Genomic DNA, 24,884 nt, shown 5'->3' with positions numbered 1-24,884 from the left:
ATTCATTTTGTTTGCTTCCTAGATGAAATAATACAATTACACAATTCGAATGCATTGAAGACATGAGTTAGTTTCCAACTCCACAAATAATGGCACGGTTAGAGAAATAGGAAAAATATTTTTTTCTCCTCAGGCACAAAACTCACTGAAGCCTATGACCTACTATCTTCTTTCCCTCTAGGTCTTCCTTGTAAAAGAAGACCTGTTACTTGTGAGGATGTAGTCAGAGCTCTCCTGCTCGTTTTTTAGGAAAGACTCCGGGGGAATATGTGAATAGAAGATTTGTTGCTTCCAACTTCCAATTTAGAAACTCCATTCACGTAAGTGGCTGAACAGAGCAGGGTGATTCCATGGTGAAGCTATGGTAACTATTTTTCCACATGAAGTAATTTACGGAACTTCCTTTTCATAAACAACTTCATAAAATATTCTAAATATTTTGTAAAATATTCTAAATCTGTTAAATCTAGAGGAAAAAAGCTTAAATGTAATGGGCATACTTACTTTTTCTGATGCATTTTGTATGTCTTAAACAGTGGATCCAGACAAAGAATGAGTTACATTTTATCCAGATTTATTTATCATAGTACTGACCATAGACAAAATAGATTTGATGAAACCAGTAAAATACTATATGGCCCTCATACACGTAAATACTACAAAAGTAAGCAAAATTCATCAGAATCCAGTAATCCTGGGTTTAACATTCTAGATTGCTAAGAATTTACACTGAATCTTGTTTTCAAAATAATTTACCCATAATAGTAATCTTGGCATTTTATATATGCATGTGTGTTCATAATTAGCTAAATTTAGAAAATTACCTTTTCCTGGAATCTTAATGACAACTTGTAGCACAAATTGGTTATTAAAATTAGCAGCAGACATTTATATAACTATACTTACAAAGCCATCCATGGCCCAATTGTCCTCTTTCATTTTCTTCACAGAAGCATGAGCTGGTATTTTAATAAGGTAGATATGTAACATCAGGCGAGCTTCTTGGCTTTTATATACCCCTATAAGATGTAAGGACATTTTAGTCTACTAATTTTGTAAATAGTTATGCTTCATTTTATTATCTTTAACTCCTTAAATATATCATGTAATACACGTCATAGGAGTGAAATCAAACAAAGCCAAGTCAAGACCAGCTTCACCCATAATGCTTTCCACAAATCCTGCAAAATATGTTAATCTCTCACCTGAAATCCTCAACTTTAGTCTTAATTGTGGGGTTAAATTACCTATGCTATTAAAATTAAGTATTACTGTTCCTACTAAAATCATTCCATGATATTGCAAACAAAATAACTTCTTCCCCCAATGAAATTTAAAATCTTCAAACATATAAGTCAAATGTTAAAATTCCTGATATTTTTCTTAATAGTGAATTGGGTGCCAACCCTGTGAAAGAGTATTCTAGGTGCTACTGGAGAACAAAGAAGAATATGTATGTTCCTATCTAAAGATAGGATGCTTAAAAGCATTTCCAATGAAGTAGAAGATGTTAGTCAGATATATAACCAACTAAAATACATGGAAAAATATGATAAATAAAAGGCCAGAAGAGGGAGGGATCATTTCACAATGGAGTGATCAGGAAATGCTTATTAAGAAAAAGAGCATTTGGACTGGGTCTTGAAAATCAAGTAGGGTCTCCAGTTTAAGAAGGTAAATATAGATAATGGCATAAGAGAGAAAAGCAAACATATATACAATGATTTTTTCCTTAAACAGTGAGTATTCTGAAAGTAGGAATAAGCTGGAATATAAATGTGCTTAGGGAGATAGGAGATAAGTTTCTAAGTAAAAATTTTGTGATTAACTTATGGTTGAAATTTGACTCATGCATTCACTTACTTAATCTTTCACCTGTGTAATAAGGTATCGTAAGAATATGCTGGGAATACAAAGATGACACACAGACCTTGACCAAAAGTAAGTTATAGTTGACAGGAAAGACATAAAAGTAATAAAAAATAATATTGCTGGGAAAATGTTATAATTGATTTATATGCAGACAGTGATAGCAAATTAATGTATTAATGTTTGTTTTTCTATATTTGTAGGAATTTATTTTGAAATTTTTCTAGATTAGATTAAGTATACATTTATTTCGTGTGGACTCTTATAGAAAATAAAGAAAAAGAAGTTATACCTCAAAGTTAAATAAATCAGTAGTCACAATTTAAATGAATTTATTTTAATATAAGCTTCTTTCAATTTATGTTACTGTAACTGTGTATAGTTTTTAAAATATAATACATATTAGCTTCCGACACTTTAACTTTGGGCTTAATGGAGAATCATTCAATAACACAAAATGATGTGATTGTTTTCCTAAAATTTATAAAATCAATAAATATGTTATTTTCCATTTCATTTATACCACAAATTATTTTATTATTAATAATTATTTACAATATTTACATAGCCAAGAAGTTTGCTTATTTATTTATTTAGTTATTCAAGAGAGGGAGAGAGACGGTGAAGGAGGGCTAGAGGGAGAGGGAAAGAGAATCCCAAGCAGGCTCCATGCCCAGCAGGGAGCCCGACATGGAGCTCAGTCTCACGACCCCGGGATCATGACCTGAGCCAAAATCAAGAGTGGGATATCTAACTGACTAAGCCATCCAAGAGCCCCAACAACCAAGAAGTTTAAAAAATATATTTCATATTTGCAATATCAACATTTTAAAAATATTTTTTAAATGAGAGCAATATTTCAAATTCATTACTTGGACAATATTCACTGAGGCCTATTTTGTTCCGGATGCTTTTCTAACTTCTGAGATATGGTAATGAACTGGGAAGGCAAAGAGCTTCCCTCTTAGAACTTATATGGTTGGAGTATAGACAAATAAATAATGTCATATCATGTCATGTAATACCATATTATACTATACTATAAATAGTGAAAAGAAGAAAGTGAAACAGGTTAAGAGTGTCTAAGACTAAGAGTGTGTCTGTATTTGTAATGAGAGTATTTAGATAGGATCATTGGGGGCACTGTTGATGAGATGACATTTGAGAAAACAGCTGAATGTCAGAAAAAAACAGAACAAAGATAATGAGGGAAATGTGCACTAGATCAAGGACACAGAAAGCTGAGAAGCCTGAGCAGTTGGATAGGGCTCTGGGTCCCTTATGCTTCTTTGAAGTAGTGTAGCTCTACATTTGCTGTCTTCAGTTATGGTGCCCACCTAAATATTCTCATTTGAAGAAATGATTTTGTGTCCATAAAATAGGTTATAAGTCATTGATCTGGTCTCTTTGGTGTTATGAAAATACAGAAAGATTTAGCTATTCAAATCAAAAGTTCTTTTCTATTTCATGATGTCTCATTCTAGCTACATCATGAGCGAGCTTATTTCAGAATCAGTTTTTCATTTGTGTAGTAATATTCATGTATCCATCCAAAAACCAGGAAATCCTTGTTTCTGAATAAATTATGAATGTCATTAAAATGTAACAAATATTTCACAGTATAAAAATCACTAATAAAAATGATCAAATGATGGAAGTGAAAGCGTGAAGGCATAGTTTGCTGTTCTTTAGCATGATACCTGAAAGTAGCAGTTCCATGTTGCTATTGCTGAGTGTTGCATTGACTCGCCCAGTGGAAGCATTGAAACTAGTAACTGTCAAGGTCATGGGTTGTTTCCTTCCTTTGAAATTGTAAGAACCTTTCCATATATAATTTTGGGCAAACACATCATCAGGAACTGTAAATAGATTAAATATACACATTAATTTTATATAAATATATAAATATATACATTAAATATATATTTACAATATAAACATAAATATAAATATAAAACTATAAATATAAGCATTATAAAGTAGATTAATGAATATTCATTTATTGAACTATGAAATTTTGCTAAACACACAATAAGGTGAAATGTGTACTATACAGTGAATTCTTCATATACATGTTTCAAGTCTTTTGGAATAAACCAAAATTGCAATAACCTATATTTGTATTCATAGCTGAGTCATCAAGATAGCACCAATTAAAGGCATAAGGCTTACATTCTAAACCAGCTAAACATCAAATTTACTTATATTTGGTCTCCTCCAGTAACATCTTTCTTTCAGAAGGAAAATAAAATAATATTATGGAGCCAAGTCGTTCTATATACAAGTCCCAAGAAGCCTGCTTTTCTCCTGGCAGTCTGAGTAGATTTATAGGAGGAAGAGCATAGAGTTAAACCCCCCTCTTGCAGACTAACACTTAAAGACTATTAGGAGGGATGCTACTTTGTCCCCTTTACAATATACTGATTTCAGTTATTCCAATAATAGATGCTCCTGAGGAAGAACAGGGCTTCACCATATCGACAGCTTTGAATTTACAGGTGTTTTTGGAAATAAAGGAATTGTCCCTAGAATTGCCTAACTCTCAGGGGAGAGAGATGAACTGTGGTAAAATCAATATTCTAAATGTTATAAAACTCTCATCTAAAGAAGGAATGCTCTTTATTTTAGATATAGCCAAAAAGGCATTATATTTATATAAATCAATTACGTAATTTATAGTTATATAAGTCAAGTATGGCAAAGTCTACTCAGATCCTGAAAGAAGGCTAAGAGAAGCTCCCATTCATCTCATACATCACAGTAAAGCACATCCCCCAAAAGCAGCTATTCCAGGGAGCTATGCCTATTTGCGCAAATGAGTCAATAACAGAATAAGGGGAAGCCTTTTTTTCCCTAACAAGTTATTGACAATTTGTCACCTGGTCTTCACTACACACATCACACTTATCGCCCAGATCATAGAGACTGAGGTTACATTCCCTGAATTCTACTCAGCAAACCAAAATAGCAAAGCTACTGTAGACATGAAATACATGAAATATAAAACACGCTCAAGAGTTGAGTTTTTACCGAGTATTTCAACACATGTTGTTTTCTTCTCTAATTATAGCCGAAGGGTTAGCACTGCAAGCACTGGAGTTAGGCTCCTTGTATTGAAGTCCCTCTGCAATTTATAAACTGCAGGTTTTGCATAAATTACATAACTCTCTAAACCTGAATTTCCTCCTAATTAACATGAGGTTAACTGAGAGTTGTTAGGAAGATTAAATGAGATAAGGAAAGTGAAATGGTTAGCTAAGTGTTAGCTGCTACCATTACCACCATTACTATTACTGTTGCTGCTATTATTCAGATAAAATAGGAAAACTGTAGATCTCAGAGCTTACTACATAATTGCTAATAAATATCTATTTAGCAGACATGTAGTTAGTAAAATGAATAATCCATAGTTCTGGCTTTGGGACCTTTGCCAAGTCATCCTTACAGTGGCACTCCCTCCCCAAACCTCCAACTTCACAGCTATGTAAGCTATAGGGGAATGCTATGCTATGTATGTAGGGAGTCTTACCTAAAACTCTGATACAGTGAATGAGTAAAAAGCCCTCGACTTGGTAAGCATATTACAGTTTTTAGTGAAAAGAAAATGTACCTGAAATAAATTGGCAGGAGAGAGTGACAAGCTACATTGCGTTGCATTAGAAAGACCCGGAAGTTGGAGGTAAAAGATTCTTAAGTTGTCCAGGTAAAAGCAGGAGCAAGAGAGAAAGATATGCTAATGACAGTGCCTAGCAAATAGCAGACAGTAAGTGCTGTTGTCTGTCTGTTTATTTCCACCTAGACTGTACTGTGATGACTCTTCGCTATCTCCGAGCCTTCAAAGAAAACCTATTACACCTGCTGATCTTATCCACAGTCCTTAGGGGAATTAATGTTGGTTGAAGGAGATGAAAGAGAACCTCAGCAGCAGGAAAGAAGAGCAATGGAAAGGAGGAGGTACGGCACCAGCCAAGTACATTACATTGGGTTTAATCACTGATGGGGCAGGAAATGTTTAACAACTGGGTCTCCTGAAAAACAAACAAAATAAAACGAAACAAACAAAAAAACTGATGTGCAGTATTTGCTGATTTCTATAGTGTAAATATTCCCATAATAGCAGATTTCAAACTCCTACCAGTATGACATCACTGAATGCAAAGTTTGGAAGAATGCACAGAATTGTCTGTGATGAGCCTCTACCCGAGGGCTCCAGCATGCCATGACTACCCTCTACCTTTTGAGAAATGCAGCTCAGGTTGGGCAAAGCAGACACCGTCTGGTCATTTATATTACCCGTGTACAATGGGAATGATCATACTTCTTTCTATTGTTAGGTCTATTTTGGGATTTAAATATGAATGTGTATCTGGCAGTTCTTTGTAAACTCTAAAATGTCTTCCCACTCTCATTGATGTGGGTATCAATGAAAAGAAGTCTAGGATGTCATGATCCTTTCTTTCAAGACGTCTGATTTTAAACTTTACTTCACAGGGTTCAGAGTATTGCTAAATGTAGCATCATGCTCCTGACTCTGATACAACTTCCAAATTTCATTCTTGTTATTTTGGAGTAATCTAATCACAGTGCCTTATGATTTTAAATTAAATGTTTCTAACGTTTTCCCATCAAAGATAGCATTTACTCTGACGTTTTATAGATCTTTTTTACTCAGGTAAAATAAATTCCTTTCCTTTCTAATTTGTTAAGAGTCTTTTAAAATTATAAATAGGTATTGAATTTTATCAAATATTTTCTGTGTAGGTATTACGCTGATCAAAATTGTTTGCATTTTAATCTCTTAATGTTATAGATTACTTTTAAGGATTATTTAATATAAAAATATCCCTGCATAGCTATCATGAATCCAATTTGGTTCTGATGTGTCATCTTTTGGTTTTTCTGTTATACTATGATTTTAGATTTGATTTGCTAAGATTTTATGTAGGATATTTTCATCTATACATCCTGAGTCAAATGGGTTTGTAACATTCCCTTTTGTATTATGTCTTCCTGATTTATTAGAATTATATTGGATTCATAGAATGAGATTTTTTTCTTTCTTTTCATTTTGTTTTTAGAGAGAGGGAGAGAGCGTGCATGAGTGGGGGGTGCTGGGGAAAGGGAAGAGGGAGAGAGAATCCTAAACAGACTCCTGCTGAGTGTGGAGCCTGAGGTGGGACTCCATTTCATGACCCCAAGATCATGACCCTGAGATCATGGCTCTGAGATCACCACCTGAGCGGCAAACCAACAGTCAGACACTTAACCCTACTGTGCCATCAAGGCACCCCTCATACAATGAGATTTTCTGACTGGAAGAGATTTTATAAAATGGGATAATCTGTTCTTTTCCACTAAAATTTGGCAGAACTCATTGGTAGATCCATAAGGACTTGGTTTTTCTCCGTGAAAATAGTTTTAAACTCCTAATTTATCTGTTATAGGGCCATTCAAGTTTTCATCTGTTAGTTCTGGTAAAATATACTTTCCTAGTAATTTGTCCAATTTTTAAAGTTGACTATTATTGTTTTCCATTAATATCATTATAATTGATTCAATCTACTCTCTATGTGGTTATGTTCATATTTCCTTTTGTTATATTATTTAATTTTTGTCCTATTTTTGATCAGTCTTACCAGAAATTTTCTACGTTTTTTTCTCCAAGAACTACTTTTGGCTCTGTTGAGATTCTTCTATTGCATTCTTGGGTGGGGGGAGGGTAGGGGGTTATTTCTTCATTTTTATTATTCATTGATTTTCTGTTTTCTTTTGGTTATTCTGTTATACTTTATATATCTTCTTAACAGGGCTACTTAATTCATTAATTCTGAGGCTTTTTTCTTTTCTAGTGTAAGAATTTAAAACTATAAATTCCCCTCATAACTTTGTTTTTGATATCGTCCCCAAGTTTTGATAAATAGATTTTTCAATATAGCTAAGTTCTAGTATTATATTTTTATTTAACTTCTTCTTTAATTTATGAATTATTCATAAGTATTGATTTTGTTTTTAATTTCCAAATATTCAGAATTTTTAGAAATGTACCTATTTTCTTATTAATTTTTTTACTTGCATCATTGTCAGATATCAGATCTGAAGACTAACTTTGCTTTGAAATGTAGCATTTTTATTTATTACTTAATATATGATCAATTGTTATACCTGTCCCATGTGCCTTTGAATAAAATATATATTCTATAATTGATACATAAATCTCTCTCTCTCTCTCTCTCTCTCTCTCTATATATATATATATATATATATATAGGGTCAAGCTAATTAATTGTGTTGTTCTTCCATATTCTTTTTTATTTTTTTGCCTGCCTGATTTATTTATTGGTAACCATAGGTCATGTTTTGCCAGTAAAGTCGGGTTTTACATTTGATATACTGGAGTTATTATTTAAAACACCTATCTGCTACTAGATAAACCATCTCCCTTGGAAAATTCTGCATTGATAGACCACTGTGGTTTTCTGACTCCACTGTTAAACTTTCTCTCTTATGTTGACATATTCTTGGATTTCCTTAGTGGTATTCAGTCTATTTCTACTGCATGTTGAATAAATCAGTGTTTCAGACGATTTTTTTGTGGGTACTCTAGTTTTATAGCATGTACCTTGAGAACTTCTAAACACAACGAAAATTAGAAGCTAACACTCTTTCTGGCTTAATATAATGAGACCAAATATGTCTCCAAGGTACAGATTAAATGCTAAATCTTTATCTGTAGCTTTTAATTTATATCCTATAAATAAAATATGGGCTAATACTAAAAAAGGAACTCTCATATATTGCAGCCTTACTATGGGTTAAGCGCTTCACATTTCATTTTCATGAAATTCATTTATAATAATCTAATCTTTGTTTATTTTGCGTAAAGAAATGGAGACTCATATATATAAAATAACTTTTCCAAAGTCATAGTGTAGGGTGTGTACAACATGGTAATTACATTAAGGCTCTAGGACCAAAAGGCCCATTCTTTTAATGACAAAATTTAAAATTTTGGTTTTTAAATCAATAAACTATAAACTAAAATTGCTGAACTTTTACTCTCATACCAACTGTATTTTTTCCTTTTTAAAGAACTATATTTAAAACATCTCGTTTTTTGTTTTAATGTTTTAAATAAAGCATTGACAATATAGTATAGTCATTTTCAGATACTCCCGAGGATATTTTATAGATAGAACTATAAACATTATTTTTGGAATATTAACATGTCTCAGAATTACATTCCTTGAAATTCAACGTCATAAAATATAAGTTTTCAAATTCCAAGTAGTGAAATTCATAGTTTTCCCATACTTAATCTGTATTTTTCTAAATAACTTTCACTTTGTCAAGAAAATAGTAGATCACTTTTAGAAATCATGACTTCTAGGAAAACAACTGAAATTACTAACCACTTAGCTTTGGACTAGGTGTTCCTAGTGCAGGTCTTGGATCTTTCACCAGTATTTTGGAACCAGCTATGAAAAAAGAAGTAAAAGTTTCACAAAAATTAATATAATTAGGAACACATACAGTAATGCATTGTCAATTTTATTCTCTGACATTTCATATAGTTTTCTCCAAAATGTCCAATTCATCCTAACATCTCATTATCTACTCAACACTTCCATTGTACAGCTAAAAACTTCAATAATTACCCCATTATAGTTCAGTGGGACAAGGGAAAGATCAGTGCTGCCTTATCATTTCAGAATTCTCTTTCTTATTTTAAAGAATATGTAAAAGCCATATAAACCAACATGTAAACAGTTGATTACAGCATGGTAGCTGAAGCTTAAGTGTATGTTCCTGTTGCACAAAGGCAGAAATAATTTGGTAGGTATGTGTTTCAAAATAAAAATTTGTTAAGGTGGCCCATGGTGTTATAAGAAATTGGGTAGACTCAAAACTAAAGAGTTAAAACTAAAGTTTTAAGCCAAACCAATGGTAGTTCAAAGCAAGGAAATCATGTGGGTTGCTAGATATGCTGCAAAGTTATGGGAGCTATGACATTCAGTGCTTGTAAACTGTATAAAGGCAGATCTTTTTCTTAAGAACAATATAATGTCTTTCAAAGGTTTTAAGGGAAATAATTTGGGTGAACATCACTCTGACTCCAAGATAGAACAATTTGGAAAGAAAGGGCTATTGATACAGGCAGAGACGTTGGGAGTTTGCTGCAGTAGTCCCCGTCTGGAGATGATGCTGAGTTAGCCTTCTATAGTACTGATGATAAACAGCAAAGTGGATAGATAAAAAAGTTATTGAAATTCTGTTGGATTTAAATGGATTTTTAATCTTTCAATCTTGTGAAAAACTTAAACTGAGTAGTATTCTTGCTAAGAGAAGAGAGTGAACACATTTAAAAAAGAAGGTCATTAACATTTGTGAATGCTGCAGGACAATAGGAATTAGAATGGCTGAAAAAAAAAAGGAAAAGGAAAGGGAATTTATTGATGACCTTACCAAGAATTCTAGAAAAACTTACTTTATTCCTGGTTGTGAACACATAAGCCTTTTTTCTCTGGTAAACTCACTACATCTTATCTAGCTCGGGATTGTCCTAATCAAGCAGCAAGAGAGGGAGACACTTCACTTAGATCTGGACAAAATACTATATCACCCTGGTTGACTAACAGATCTGGAGGTGTGCTGCATTTAAAACTGACAATCAGACTCTTGAATAATGCTTTCCTGACCAAGAAGCTTTGGAAAAAACTCTCCTAAACCAAAAGGTATGTTGGCAGCAATGTTCCCTACTGTGGTAGGTTGAATAATGGAACCTCAAAATTCATGTTCACCAAGAATCTCAAATGTGACCTTTTTTGGAAATAGGATATTTGAAGATATAATTAATTAGGGTTCCTCAGGTGAAATAACCTTGAAATCTAGTGACTGGTGTCTTTATAAGAAGGGGAGAGGACATATAGAGAGAAATAGGAGAGGAAGCCACATGAAGACGGAGGTAGAAATTGGTATGGAGCAGTCATGAGCCAAGCAACACCAAGGAGGAAATAAAGCTACCAAACCTTAGGAGGAAATAAAGCATGATTTTTCCCTAGAGACTTCAGAGGGTGCATGGATCTACCAACACCTTGATTTTGGGCTTCTGGCCTCCAGAACTCTGAGAGAATAAATTTCTGCTGTTTTAAGCTATCCAGCTTGTGGTACTGTGTTACAACAGCCCAGGAAACTCATACACCTACCATGATGACGTAACTAGAAGAAGGAATAAAGAAGAAAAAACAGAGCATGAAAAGAGTTTATAACAAGACCTCAATAATATCTCTCTTCCAGAATTGCCTGCCCTTGGAGTTGGTTAATATATTTCCTTTGTTCCTAAGCTAATCTGAGTTGAGTTTTTGTCTCTTCCATCTTAGGAAGGCTGAAATAGTAGAACAGCTTCTGTTAGAAGCTTCTGTAATGAAAACTTACCTTCACAAACAGGAACTTTTCCAGTCCAGGTGTTATCAGATCTACACACTCTATGTTCTGTTCCACCTGCTAGGAAGAAGCCAGGCTGGCAGGTATAAATGAGTGTATAGCCATGAGATGGAAGGTCCATTCCTACTACATTTGCATGAGCAGGAGTTTCTGGTTGCTTACAGCTGTGGGCTATATTAAGAAAAAAGAAAAGCGTTCATTTTTTATAGACATGTTAAGAAAATTTTGAGATGCGAGTCACAATATATATATTAGAGGCATGTTAATGCCTTTATGTAAATACACCTTTGCATAGTTATTCTAATTTATCAAGGAAAATGTATCAATGTCAACATACATATTAATTTCATAGTCTATCATGTCCTAAGTAGTCATCTGTGGAACACTGGTAGATGTTACAAGGGAAGCCAAGGGGAGGGGGGAAACCTTACTATATTTTGAGATAATTAAGCTCATAAATGTGTATTATATCACTATTCTAGAGAGTCTCAATAATTATTAGCATTTTAAAGGATCTAAGAAGATCTAAGAAGTCCTGTAATAAGATGCCTTTCAAAGTTTGTCAAGCTCAGATTTCTACACCAGTTTATGAAATATTATTTTATTTTTTATATTATTATTTTTATATTTATTTTAAATTTTAAAAACATGTTTTCTAAAGTTAAATACAACATTAGCTCAGTATATCCGTATATCACTCTGACATAATACTTCCTAATATAGAAAGTACAATTTAATAATTTTTTACATGTGGAATTTTCTGGCCATATTTTGGGTCCCTAAGTAGCAGTATCTTTTCATTCTTTTAATTTCTGTCTCCTTTTCTTCAAGCTTCCTCCCACTCTTGCTTTGCTACCTCTATTCCATTCTACCCATACTTAGGCCACTTCTTGGCCCTGCCCCCAGTTTCCCTGTTTCATCTTATAAATACCATTCCATTCTCAGAGACAGATGCTACAAAGAATTTTCTCCCTAAATCAGAAAGCATTTCTGATCATTTGTTCATGGATATGGATACTTAAAAGTTGTCCATATGTCTCTGAAAAAATATTCTGTGTACAAATGTGCTTGGAAAATAATTTCCATTTGTTTCCCAATGGAGATTCATAGAGCTATAAATAAGAGCTAACTTTTTTTAATATTATGTGATAAACATTGTGTTACATGTTTTATATTTAATATAATTCCATTAATGACCTTTAATCCTGGAGGAAATATTGCTAAGGATAAACACAAATAGTCTGCCTCTACTACATTCTTTTTTTTGGGCGGGGCAGGGGGGCAGTTACATTAACTAATCCTCACATTATGCCCAAGCAGAAGTAAGTTTAATCCTCACATTATGCACATAGTGGAAGTTCTGAGATGCTTTCAGTAATAACTCTTTTTAAGTCATCATATCCTTTATAGAAGTCATCAAAGAAGTTCGGTTTACTATGAAATACCTAGTTACATCTCACACAGGTTCTAAAGTACGCACTCTACTTAATTGCCTCTTAAGGAATTTTGCCATATTTAAATACCAGCTAACCAGGCATGTGAATGACTTCTCAGTGGAGTGTTCTCCTGCTTTTCAGTAAGCTGCAGGTCCACGGGGGCTCCCGTGATCATTCGGGTGGTTCTGAACAGGGCTAGAGTAAATTCACAGGACTTATTTAGACTTCAGCAAATCCTAAAAAGTTGGCCACCATTCGGATGAGTATTTCTACTCCTGCTTACTCTTGTTTTTCCCCAAGATGCTCAGGATTTACAAAGATGGGAAAGGAGATAAAAAGGAGAAAGTGGGAGGGAAAGAGGTAAGTAATTCACCAGCTGAAATTTATTTCTAACTGTAAGCCAGAAAAGATAGCTTCATGACCTTGGGCTTTGTTCTTCTTTAATCTGTACGGCAAGTGCTCTCAACTTAGGGTCAGTGCACATTTAGAAGCTCCAGGAAATCCTGAAACAGTATTCAAATTTTTGGTCAAACTATTCATGTGTATTTCCTTCCATGGATGTTTCTAACTTTTCTCAGAATCTCAGAGAGTTTTGCAAGTGATAAAGGATTAAGAGGCACTAAATTGGAGCCTTCTGTATTTCAGCATACTTTAGATTCATATGTTCAGATCTCTAAATTGATAAACTAATAATCATCTAAAATTATCAGATGACCAAGCTGAACACAATTACAAGAGGCCTGCAAAAAAACCAAAATTGTGCCTCGTGCCTTTTGACTTCTTTAGAAAGAATGCTCCTTAATGGGCATTGGGGTTATGATACAGTAATAAACTTATATACATAAATTATATTTTATCATAGTCTAAAAAAATCCATGTAATACATCTTTTGTGTAGATACAGATTTACTTCCCACTTGTAAGAAAAAATGCATATAAATTCCTATCTGTGGTTAGTATGATTTCTTAGCCACAATACTTACGTATGCACTCAGGCTGAATTCCACTCCATGTGAGGTCAGGAAGGCAAGTGCGTGTTGTAGAGCCTTGGAGAAGGTGTCCTTTTTTGCAATGGAACTGCACAACACTTCCTACCTATAGCAAATTACAGAGAAACGTACCAATGCAGCTTCAAATATGGCAACAAATAGAAAAAAAACGTGGATGAGAAAATGCTTTCAAAAGAAATTCTTCATGGTAGAAGCTAGAAGGAAAAGATATTTCAAACTGATTTAAAGTAAAATTAAAGGAATCAAGACTAAAGAAAAAACATCTCTTTGTATACATATTATCATCAAATATTTGAGTACCCAATGCATGCGCAGGTGCCAAAATTTTGCCACAGTAGTTTGAAGAAAATATATAAGATACCAAAAGGTCAATAAGCCCATCTAAACACAAGACAGACAGGTAGATTGTTAAATAAAGATAAATAATAAAGATGGATGAAGACAGAGAAATAAAGGTAACTAACAACATAAGAGGCAAATGAATATGGAAGACAGTAAATGCAATAAAAGATGAGATGCAAAGGCCTTTAAATGCAAAGATTGTGAATGTAACAAATATATGCTGGAAGACATGCAATTTGCACTAAGCTTTTAAGGATGTGAATTTTAGATAAATACATAAAACATGGTTTTCAAAGTAGGGTCCCAAGACTAGTAACCTCAGCATCATTAGGAACTTTTTTAGAAATGCATATTCTGGGGGCGCCTGGGTGGCTCAGTCAGTTAAGCGACTGCCTTTGGCTCAGGTCATGATCCCAGTGTCCTGGGATCGAGTCCTGCATCGGGCTCCCTGCTTGGCGGGGAGCCTGCTTCTCCCTCTCCCTCTGCCTGCCTCTATGCCCGCTTGTGCTCTCTCTGTCAAATAAATAAATAAAATCTTAAAAAAAAAAAAGAAATGCATATTCTGGGAACTTATCCCAGACCCACTGAATCAGAAACTGAATGGGGACCAGCAATCTGTGGTTTAACAAGCCCTCCAGGTGATTTTAATGAACAATAAAGTTTGAGAACAACTGATATAAAAGTAGAAAAGAACATGATGAGAAAATGTATGAAGGTTAAAATATACATCATATAGTTTAGGAAAAAGTACATTTGATTGGTTGGTATGGATAGTTCACACAGTGAACTGGGAAGCTGGGGAGGGGGAGAGGGTAAAGTGGGAAGCAGTAAGATACAGCAAAAAAAGAAAATAGACCCCAGAGTAATGTGTATGTGGCTTTAACTCTGAACCTGATCTTGCCTGAATGAGGTATATCCCCTCTTTAAGACTTAACCTATAAATAAAGATGATAATATTATTTGTCTTGAGATTTGTTTTAAGCATTAAATTAAGTCAAAGATAAATGTAAGAATCAATTTCTGAAGGGTCTCAAATGGCAGGCTATGGCATTTGAAATTTTTTTTTTAATGAAAACAAAGTTGCTAAAGCTCTCAGAGCAAGTAAAATTTGTGTTGAAAATTAAATTAGCCACTCCATAAAGAAATTACTAAACAAAAAGAATGACCAGCAGTAATTATAATCACGAAGCCAACACTACCATATTACATTTGAATGGACAAAAGCTGAATTAACTTGTGGCAGTAGACTTGGGAAGGATGTTGTTTACTCAGACTACATTACAAGAAGAAATCATCAGGGTTTGTTAAATGATTACAGCTGGAGGACAAGGTGAGGAATACTTAGTGTCTGCCATTTCAGCCTTCCCTAGCAACTGGAGTCTGGAATGATCAGTCATCCTCTTAGCACATTTCACAAATAACCTGTTTCCTTCCTTCCCAGTTAGTTCCTACTCTCACCTGCTAAAGCAACATGAGGCTAAGCTTAAAATGACATAATTTGACCCAGATTCCATTTGGACCTTGAGAGTAGCTAAATGCTACCATTTCTCATATTTTCATTATCAGCCAGAGCTATGCTATATCACAAACATTCAATTCCAACTGTCACTCTCTGATAGCAACCTTTCTTCTTCCAGTTATCTTATATTTTGTCTTCCAAGACACTCTCACCATAGCTTTGAGGAGATCTCTTACCCCTTGACAACCCATTTTGTCCAGGGCCACTATACTGATCAACTCCAAGGAGCACTGTTTACCCTGGATTCAACATAAACGAAGTCCTTCAAATTGTGCTCCAGAGCACGCAGTTCACATACCCTGAAGTTATGCAACATGGCACCACATATTTTGACTTTCTCATATGGATTAGATTATGTGACTGATCATGTAGACTTTGCAATTCTGTTCTTCAGCCAAACTGGTTTTACAAAACTCATTACCTCTGTCAATCCAGCAATCCTACTTTAGGGTAGATTTCAGTTAATGCTTGCCACTTTCTACCCATAAATCTCCGCTCATTCAATCTACCACCAAATACTGATAATTTTACCTCCTAAATCTTAAACTGTCCCCTTCTGTCTCTCCACTTATACATCCTGTTTTAGTCCTCAATATCTTTTCTACAGGTTTGGTTCTCAAATTTTAGCAGATACCATAATCAGGAGGACTTATCAGAACACAGATAGATGAACCTCCCTTGAAAGTTTCTGACTTGGTCGATCTGGGGGAGGCCCAGAATCTGTATTTCCAACAAGTTCTTAAGTCATACTGCTGCTGCTTGGTCAGCAATCACACTTTGTGAACTACTGTCATAATTATAATAATCATAAATACAATCATGATAATAATCTAACTTGTTTCCTTTACTCCAGTCTTGACCACATTAATTTTCCACATAAAGTCAGAGTGATCAACATGGAAGTATGGCCTTAGCATTCTCTTTCTTAAAATCTTTACTGTCAACTCACCCATAGGATAAAGTTACATTGTGTGAACTTGACAGATAAAAGCCCCTATAACAATGGGGTGCCTGGATGGCTCAGTCGTTAAGCATCTGCCTTTGGCTCAGGTCATGATCCCAGCGTCCTGGGATTGAGCCCCACATCGGACTCCCTGCTCAGTGGGGGAGCCTGCTTCTCCCTCTCCCACTCTCCCTGCTTGCACTACCTCTCTCGCTGTCTCTCTCTCTGTCAAATAAATAAAAAATCTTTAAAAAAAAAAAGCCCCTATAACCTGACCACAGCCCATCTCTGTAGCTTCATCGCTGACCACTTACTTTTACTCAAAGTGTGCTCATATAGTACTGAATTTTTGTAGTTCCCTTAATGCATGCAGATTTTCATGCTGTTTACCCTGCATGGAATGTCTTTCCTAACTTTCTTTTCCTAGATATTGCCCTAAAAGATTTAGTTCAGACATTTCTCGGAAGGTTTCCCTGCAGCAACAGATTAGGAGAACTTTCTTTTATGTGCACCCTTATCAACTTTCACAAAGTTAACAATGTTATCATCTATCCTATGAAATCTTCCACACACCAGAGGTTAGTTTCTCTAGACTAAGGACTGTGTTACTCACCCTTGTGCACAAAGAACTCTCAAAAATGTTAGATCAACTGAAGGAGTGGCGACTAATAATTTAATACAAAATCATTTGATTACTTAAAGATTTAACATGTCTATAGTTTCTTAAAGAAGAGTGATATCCCTTCCATACTTTACATAGCATGAAGCGAAATCACTGTTTATTCTTTGAAGCATACATTTGGGTTACTTCATTAAGTAACTCGATGTTAATAAGATTTAAGAAATATGTTGGATTACATAGCCTTTTGTTTTTACTTGTAAGACTTTTTTCCTTATTTCTGCAAACTTTTCTGAAGTCATCATAAATACTGCTTTAGATATTAATCAGACACCAGAGAAGTAAAATTTATTTAAAATTTTTCTATATCTCAGTAACACATATAATAACTATTTTTGTCAAATTCACAAACACTTATACCAAATATCTAGTATACCTAGAATTAAACAAATTTAATAATGGATTAATTTTTTGTTCAGAGTTTATTATAGTTAAATCAATTACCAAAATTTTCTCCAAGTATCAATGTATTAGTAAATACTTTTTCAGTTATAAGACCACTTAATACTGTATCTTATATAGCTGATCCTTTTCCAATTTGTGATGATAGGTCCTTCTGATTCTAAATTAACTTCTAACATGCATAATATAATTTGATTATTTGTAGAAAAAATAATTTTTCATTATCCAACTCAAAAAATTCATGGAAAAATAATTCATTACAATTTTCCCACCAATAATTACCAATAAAAGGTGCTCTGTATAACCAATTATATATAATGTAAAAATATTGAATATTATTTTTATATCAGGAATTTAAAAAAATCCATTTAAAGTTTTAATTGTAGCCAATGTTTAAATAAAAAATCACTTTAAGTTGGACCCAATTAGCATGGTTTGTGCAAAAGCATTATAAAATTATAAGACATGTCTATTTAGTAAATATAATTTATCTTCTTTAACTATTTATTTTTTTTCTTATTTCTTTATTTTAAATGTTATATCTCAGTTCCTAAGCCATGAAGTTTAGATAGCTAATCAAGGCATAATAGATATTTTGTATATATTTATTTATTTATATTTTTTAAAAGATTTTATTTATTTATTTGACAGAGAGAGAGATAGCAAGAGTAGGAACACAAGCAAGGGGAGTGGGAGAGGGAGAAGCAGGCTTCCTGCCGAGCAGGGAGCCCAATGTGGGGCTCGATCCCAGGACCCTGGGATCATGACCTGAGCCGAAGGCAGACGCTTAACGATTATGCCCCCCAGGCACTCCACATTTTGTATAAATTTAGAATATTCTAAGTAAGATCCTTCTCTTTCATGATGTTTCATAGCAAATGACTTTTGCTTTCCTAGAATTTTCATCACTGTATTTATTTGTGTCTGATTTTTAACATCACAAATTAAATATATTTGTTTAATACATATATAGCATACATATATTTTATATATATGTAAAACTAAGAATTCACAATTTATATGCTTCCTCTGCAATATATTTTGACAACCATTTTATATTTGTATTTTTTACTATGTGTTTATATTAAACATTTAGCCCAAGAAAAAATGAAGTAGCTTCTAATAAAAGACATACATATATTTTGATTAATAAAATAGATGTAGAAAGGCAAGATCATAAAAATGAAGGGAGAAAACATATGCTTAAGATTCCAGGAAGTTTCATTGAGCATCAGTTTCAGTCCTGAGTTTCCTGGTTTTAAAAAATATTAAATTTTAAGATATCCTATGAGTTTGTATTTTAAAAAATTATCAGATTTTAGTTAAAAACACTTGATTTTATGGGATTTTTGTTTAAAATTAATGTCATATTCATCATTTAAAAGCAAGAAAAATACTATGTAACATATTTGTCCCATTCTATGTACTTATCTACTAATTTAGATTATAAACTGGAAATCATACATCATCACCATGGTTATATTGGTAGGCTAAAAATCTTACTGTTCAGTATCTTGGTGTTACACATCTAAGAGTCAAATTAAAACATTTCGAATCTATAATAACTTTAACAAGTCCTAACTCTTAATGATGTGTCTTCCAAAACCATAGCTCAATTTAAAGAGTGATACAGCAGTTAGTGAAATACGTGTGTCTGGCATTTACCCCATAATTAATCTAGATATTGTATCAATCATTTTGACAGCTACTCCTTCACTACCAATCTATTTTTACCCAAAAATTATTCCAACTTACAATATTTTGGATATTATAGAAATTATGTTGAGCACTTTTTTCAACACTAGAGTTTTTGTCATCTCTAGCAACAGGTAATATATCCTTATATGTCAATAATTATATCTATGTCCAAAAATCTAAAACCTATATAGAAAAAGAGTGAATAAACATATTAAAGGAAAAAAATCAAGAAAATGATTTGAGTGCCTGTGTAATTCATAACTTTCCCCTCTCTTGTCCCTCCCAGAAGTGAGTTCCTATAATCTTACTTAAGTCACTTCTGGCCACCTGATCAAATCAGAGGTAAATACGAGAGTTGAGACCTTCTGATCCTCTCTCTAGAAATCTGGAACTGAGATTGAGACAATTAATCATTTTCTGTATGTGGCTGAAAGATAAATAGAAAAACGCACTCTTCGTCATATGGCCAATTTGCAAAGAAAAAACAAAGTAGGCAAACATAGGGTAGTGGAAAAGACTGAGTCCTATTGTCCAGTTGCTAGATTCTGGGCTTGATTGGTCTCTCCTAGATCCCTTTTCTTGGGGTCTTTGATATAACTGCACATGGCTTGTAATGCTTTTAGGCTTAAGCTAGCTCAAACAGCTTCTCTTAACTTGCAAGTGAAAAGTTTGTCTCAACCAATAACGATGGCTTTTCCATGGGGCTCCTGGGTGGCTCAGTTGGTTAAGCAACTGCCTTCAGCTCAGGTCATGATCCTGGAGTCCCGGGATAGAGTCCCATATCCGGTTCCCTGCTCAGCGGGGAGTCTGCTTCTCCCTTTGACCCTCTTCCCTCTTGTGCTCTCTGTCTCTCCTTCTCTCTCTCTCAAATAAATCAATAAAATCTTTAAAAAAAAAGATGGCTTTTCCAGGATTCTATTTGGAATCTACCAATACATTAATATTAGCTAGAATTATATAAACTTTTAAAATTTCCGTTAGCTCTGTACAGATTTAGTAAATATATTTAGTATACATATATATGCACAAACCAGTCATATGCATGTAAGAAAGTTGATGTCCCCAATTTAACATACTCAGTATATCATTTGTGATTTTAATAAAGATTAATGTAATTATATAGAGTTTATCATATTTGAAATCTAGTCTATTCATATTTATCTAAGTAGAATATGATGATCCAATGCATGTTTATTAGTCAAATAATATGCTTTCCGGGTTAGGTTAACTTTGGGGTAACATTTTTCAATGGTTATAATAGAACTCTTACAATGCAGAGTTAATGATTCTATTCATTTCATTGAATGACTGTACTAAATTCATTCTTACTCATTTCCATTCCCATTATTTCAAAGGTTATGTATTAGAAAGGACTCATACTCTCCAGAAAATCACGTGGTTTAGTGCACAGACACTAACATCAAAATTCTGTATTCTCTCAGGATATAGTCACTGACTTGCTCAGTGATCAAAGCCAAGTCACCTTCTGTTGCAGTTTCTTCATCTATATGATGAGAACTAATGCTCTTTAACTAGTTGTCCATTTTTCAGGATTTAGATCAATTGATAAAACCTTTTATAAAGATATGAATCTAAAGTTTTCTAAAAACACTAACATAATGGAGACTGAGGCACCTTTTTTACACTTTTGTATTATGCAGACAGGCCTGAGGCAAACCGGAAGAATTGGAAATGCTATCAAATCAATGTTCATACTGTGCCTGAACTGTAGATAAATGGAAACTATTTTTAGCAACAAAAATATGGCACCTTTGATGAGTTCTTCCTTTAGAAACGGATGTTTTTCAGGTTCCCACTGAATTTCACACAAAATAGTACAATTTAGAAAACTCTGCAACACAAGGCAAGTGTGTAATGTGTATATTAGCTATTTCCTCGTGGAGTCAGTATGCATTTTGGCTCCCCTAAGGTCCCTGTAATGAAAAACTTGCTGAATCTCTACATAAAATCTAAATTAGAAAAAGGGAAAATAAGAAAGGCAGCCACACATGGCTGGGCATGTTGAAAAATTCCAATGTAACAATCCAACTATTGTGTAACAATAGGATAAATTATTTTCTCAGAAATTTCCCATGTCAGTGAAAATGTTTAAAAATATTTTAGTATTATACACATAAGATAAACATATTTTAGTGTAATTGCTTTATTGAATAACCACATTTTTATGTTTGCTAACTCTTTAAACTCTTTCATCTTTACTTTTCCTCACTCCCCTACATCCTCCTTTAGAATTTACTCATTTACCCCCTCATTTCTTTCCTACTTAACACTCTCCTATGTACTAGCTACTACATATGGATTTTCCTAGGCTCACAGCTGTCTTCAGTTTTTCTTTTGTTTTATTGTCATGATCAGTTAGGCTATTTTCTTAAATCACATTTTTTTTCTCCTAATTTCCTTTTACTTCCACGCTTTTGTTGCCTTTTACCTTTTTTTATATGGTTATGAATACAGATATAAGCATGATGTTTTCTGTTTCTGCCAACATGATTATATGCACATGAATCAAAGAAGGCTTCAATCTAGTTTTATACTGAATAGAAATATTTCTTTAAAGTACTCACTTGAAATCCAAATGTATTGTTCTGAGATCCGTGCCTTGGGACTCCTGGATTTTCACATGAGGTACGGGTGGGTTCTAAAAATGAAGATTATAAACATAATATTCCTTTAAAATTTGTAATTATATTTAAATGTATATTTCTTGCATACAAAACAATTTTGAGTGATCTGAGTCTTAATGAAAAGGAACATGGGTAATAATAAAAAATATAAATCTAATAGCATCTCTCCATGGACAGAAGTCTACTAACCTTTTTTTTTATTTTATTTATTTATTTGACAGAGAGAGACAGCGAGAGAGGGAGCACAAGCAGCAGGGTAGAGGAAGAGGGAGAAGAAGGCTTCCTACTGAGCAGGGAGGCCCTGTGCGGGGCTCGATCCCAGGACCCCGGGATCATGACCTGAACCGAAGGCAGACACTTAACGACTGAGCCACCCAGGTGCCCCAGAAGTCTACTAATCTTAAAGCAAGAATTCAGGTACACTGCAATTCACATGAATTATGCAATTCTTGAACTTTGAGTCCTTCTGATATAAAAGCACTTGACATCCAACTTACTCTGTGGATAAAAAGTTAAGGAAAAATGAAGGATATGAAAAAAGAACATGTATATTAAACATTTGCTCAAGGACTTTGCTAAATTATAATCTCAGGTAGGATAATATTCCCCTCAAGAAGTAAGAGTTTTTCCAGAAACAGGACTTAGTTATTTGCATTTTTCAGGGATACCTGTAGGAGATTCAGGTATAAAAATGGTAAAACTAGTAGTGTCTGAGTTGGCTAGTTGTATGACAGGATTATTTGGTTGGTTTACCAAATGTGGCATTTAATTTAAGACTACAGAAATGTGCTTAGGGACATTTTGAAGTCAATGTATTTTTTTCTTTTTTTTAAGTAGCCTCCATGCCCAGCAGGGAGCCCAATGCCGGGCTTACACTCAGGACCTTGAGCTCAAGACTTGAGTTGGGATCAAGAGTCGGATGCTTAGTTGATTGAGCCACCCAGATGCCCTGTCAATGTATCTTTTTTATTAATTTTTGGAGCAAGTTTCATATCATATGACTATGACTCATTAACTATAAGAATATATACAAATGTTAGTACTTAAGCTATTAACCTGACAACCTTTTTCTTTTTCATTTTACTGATAAACAAGAAAATTATTTCGACTGTTTCTCTGGGAAGTTTTAAATGCTAAATACAACTTCATATGTTTTAACAGTATTCATTTTCAGTGCCTTCTAATTGCTTCTCTTTTTTACATTTATTTTTCACATTTAGCCAATTATAGTTTGTAGGGCAGAGAAAATAATTAATACATTCATACTAGTAATACACTACGAGGATCTAGTAATTCCAAAATTACTGAGAATAATCAAACTTTAATTAATATTACCTATGCAGTGAGGTGACGAGCCACTCCAAGTGCCATCTGCCTGACATATTCTGGTGCTTGATCCCACTAGTATGAAAGGAGAACTGCAGCTAAATGAAACCTCTGACTGGTATATAAAGCTTTTGCCTTCTCTTTTCCCTTGAGCAGGTATACCAGGGTCACCACAAAACTTCGCTGGAAATGAAAAGAAAGATATTTATAGCAAAGATTTAGGATTCATCGGAGTAACAGTTTAGAAAAATGATGACAATAACTGGAATATTGAACTAAAGTGACATGTTATTCACATTAATGTATCCTAAAAAATTTATATTTTAGCTTTTGTCTAAGTGATAAATACTGAATGTACAACTCAGCATAATATTGAAAAGAAGTCTGATTGAGGTGTTTTCTACCGAGTAGACCACCTTAATAACTATAGAATATTTTGTATTTTTGTTGCTGTTTTGTCTTGACCAGAATCAAACCACACATTTGTATAAATTGGTTGTGAAGTTGGAGTATACTTCTGAAAAGGCATGTGATCCACAGAAAGCTCTTTCAGAAAGAGCCAGCCCAAAATGTTCTAGGTTGTACTCTCCAGACTGCTCTTTTTATATGTATATAACGGAAACACTTATTTGTTCTGTTGTAATCTGTTGAACACTCAAGCACATACCCCAGTGTTTTGTTGTCTTCCTCTTTGTAATATTGTGGAGGATTTTTGAGTGTTTTCCAAAGAGTTATGAAGCCCAGTGGAATCCAGATCTATACCAAACCAAGGAATCTCAATATTCTACAATTATTGAAAATACCATCTTGACAGAATTTGTAAACAAACTGAATACATTATTCCATTCAACATATATTTCCTAACAACTAAAAGAACCTATTCTAAGACGTTTTAGGCACTTAGACTTATCAGTAAACATGCTGGAGCATGTCCATCCTGTTGGAAGGAAGTAGAAGCTGGAGCAGAGTGAGCATGTAGAAGTGTAATAAGGGATGAGATCAGATGGTTTCAAATCTAGTAGATAACCTAGACAAAGATGTCATATGCTTTCAATTTGCTTATTGTAGTAAAAAAATACATAACATACATTTATCATTTTAACCATTTTTAAGAATACTTGGTTTTTAAATTTGCAGATTCAGCAGCTAAAACTTATGTCCCTAATAAGGCAAAAAAACCAGTAACATCCAAATGTTTTTAAGTATAAATGCTCCCTTAGGGTGGTGCATCCTCCAAATCAAAGATATTTTTGAGTCTGAAAGGAGACCTCTAACTGGATAGGACATCGACCAGGACAACAGGAATAAACTAGGAATGTTCCAGACAAACAGGAATGGTTAAATACCCTAATAACAGAAGACCTTAGTCTTAAGCTCAAGGTACAAAGAAAGACCTTTTCTGAAATTCAAGACTCTAGGAGAGACCTGAATTTTCAAACCTCTTTTTAGGAACTTTTCATTCTTTTTATTTATTTTTTTAAAGATTTTATTTATTTATTTGAGAGAGAGAGAATGAGAGATAGAGAGCACGAGAGGGAAGAGGGTCAGAGGGAGAAGCAGACTCCCTGCTGAGCA

The 24,884-nt window shown here is 33.9% G+C and overlaps 1 protein-coding gene across 4 annotated transcripts in view; it reads right to left on the bottom strand.

The window, feature by feature from the left end:
- Positions 1-24,884, bottom strand: part of CSMD3 (CUB and Sushi multiple domains 3) — a 1,163,243-nt gene that overhangs the window by 7,606 nt on the left and 1,130,753 nt on the right. For all 4 annotated transcript variants that reach the window (XM_028122520.1, XM_088023099.1, XM_028122521.1 and 1 more), the window contains 7 exons: positions 23,319-23,492; positions 21,924-21,997; positions 13,729-13,840; positions 11,302-11,481; positions 9,279-9,344; positions 3,570-3,728; positions 907-1,019 (listed from right to left, as the gene is read on the bottom strand). In XM_028122520.1, the coding sequence (XP_027978321.1) occupies positions 907-1,019; positions 3,570-3,728; positions 9,279-9,344; positions 11,302-11,481; positions 13,729-13,840; positions 21,924-21,997; positions 23,319-23,492 (878 nt within the window). The remainder of the gene's footprint in view (positions 1-906; positions 1,020-3,569; positions 3,729-9,278; positions 9,345-11,301; positions 11,482-13,728; positions 13,841-21,923; positions 21,998-23,318; positions 23,493-24,884) is intronic.

This window comes from Eumetopias jubatus, unplaced genomic scaffold (assembly GCF_037043125.1).
Source record: "Eumetopias jubatus isolate StellerSeaLion01/CBP00866 unplaced genomic scaffold, mEumJub1_p1.0 scaffold_4, whole genome shotgun sequence".
Classification (NCBI taxonomy): domain Eukaryota; kingdom Metazoa; phylum Chordata; class Mammalia; order Carnivora; family Otariidae; genus Eumetopias; species Eumetopias jubatus.
Note: the sequence above shows the minus strand (reverse complement) of the source record. Positions and strands in the feature narration are given on the sequence as shown.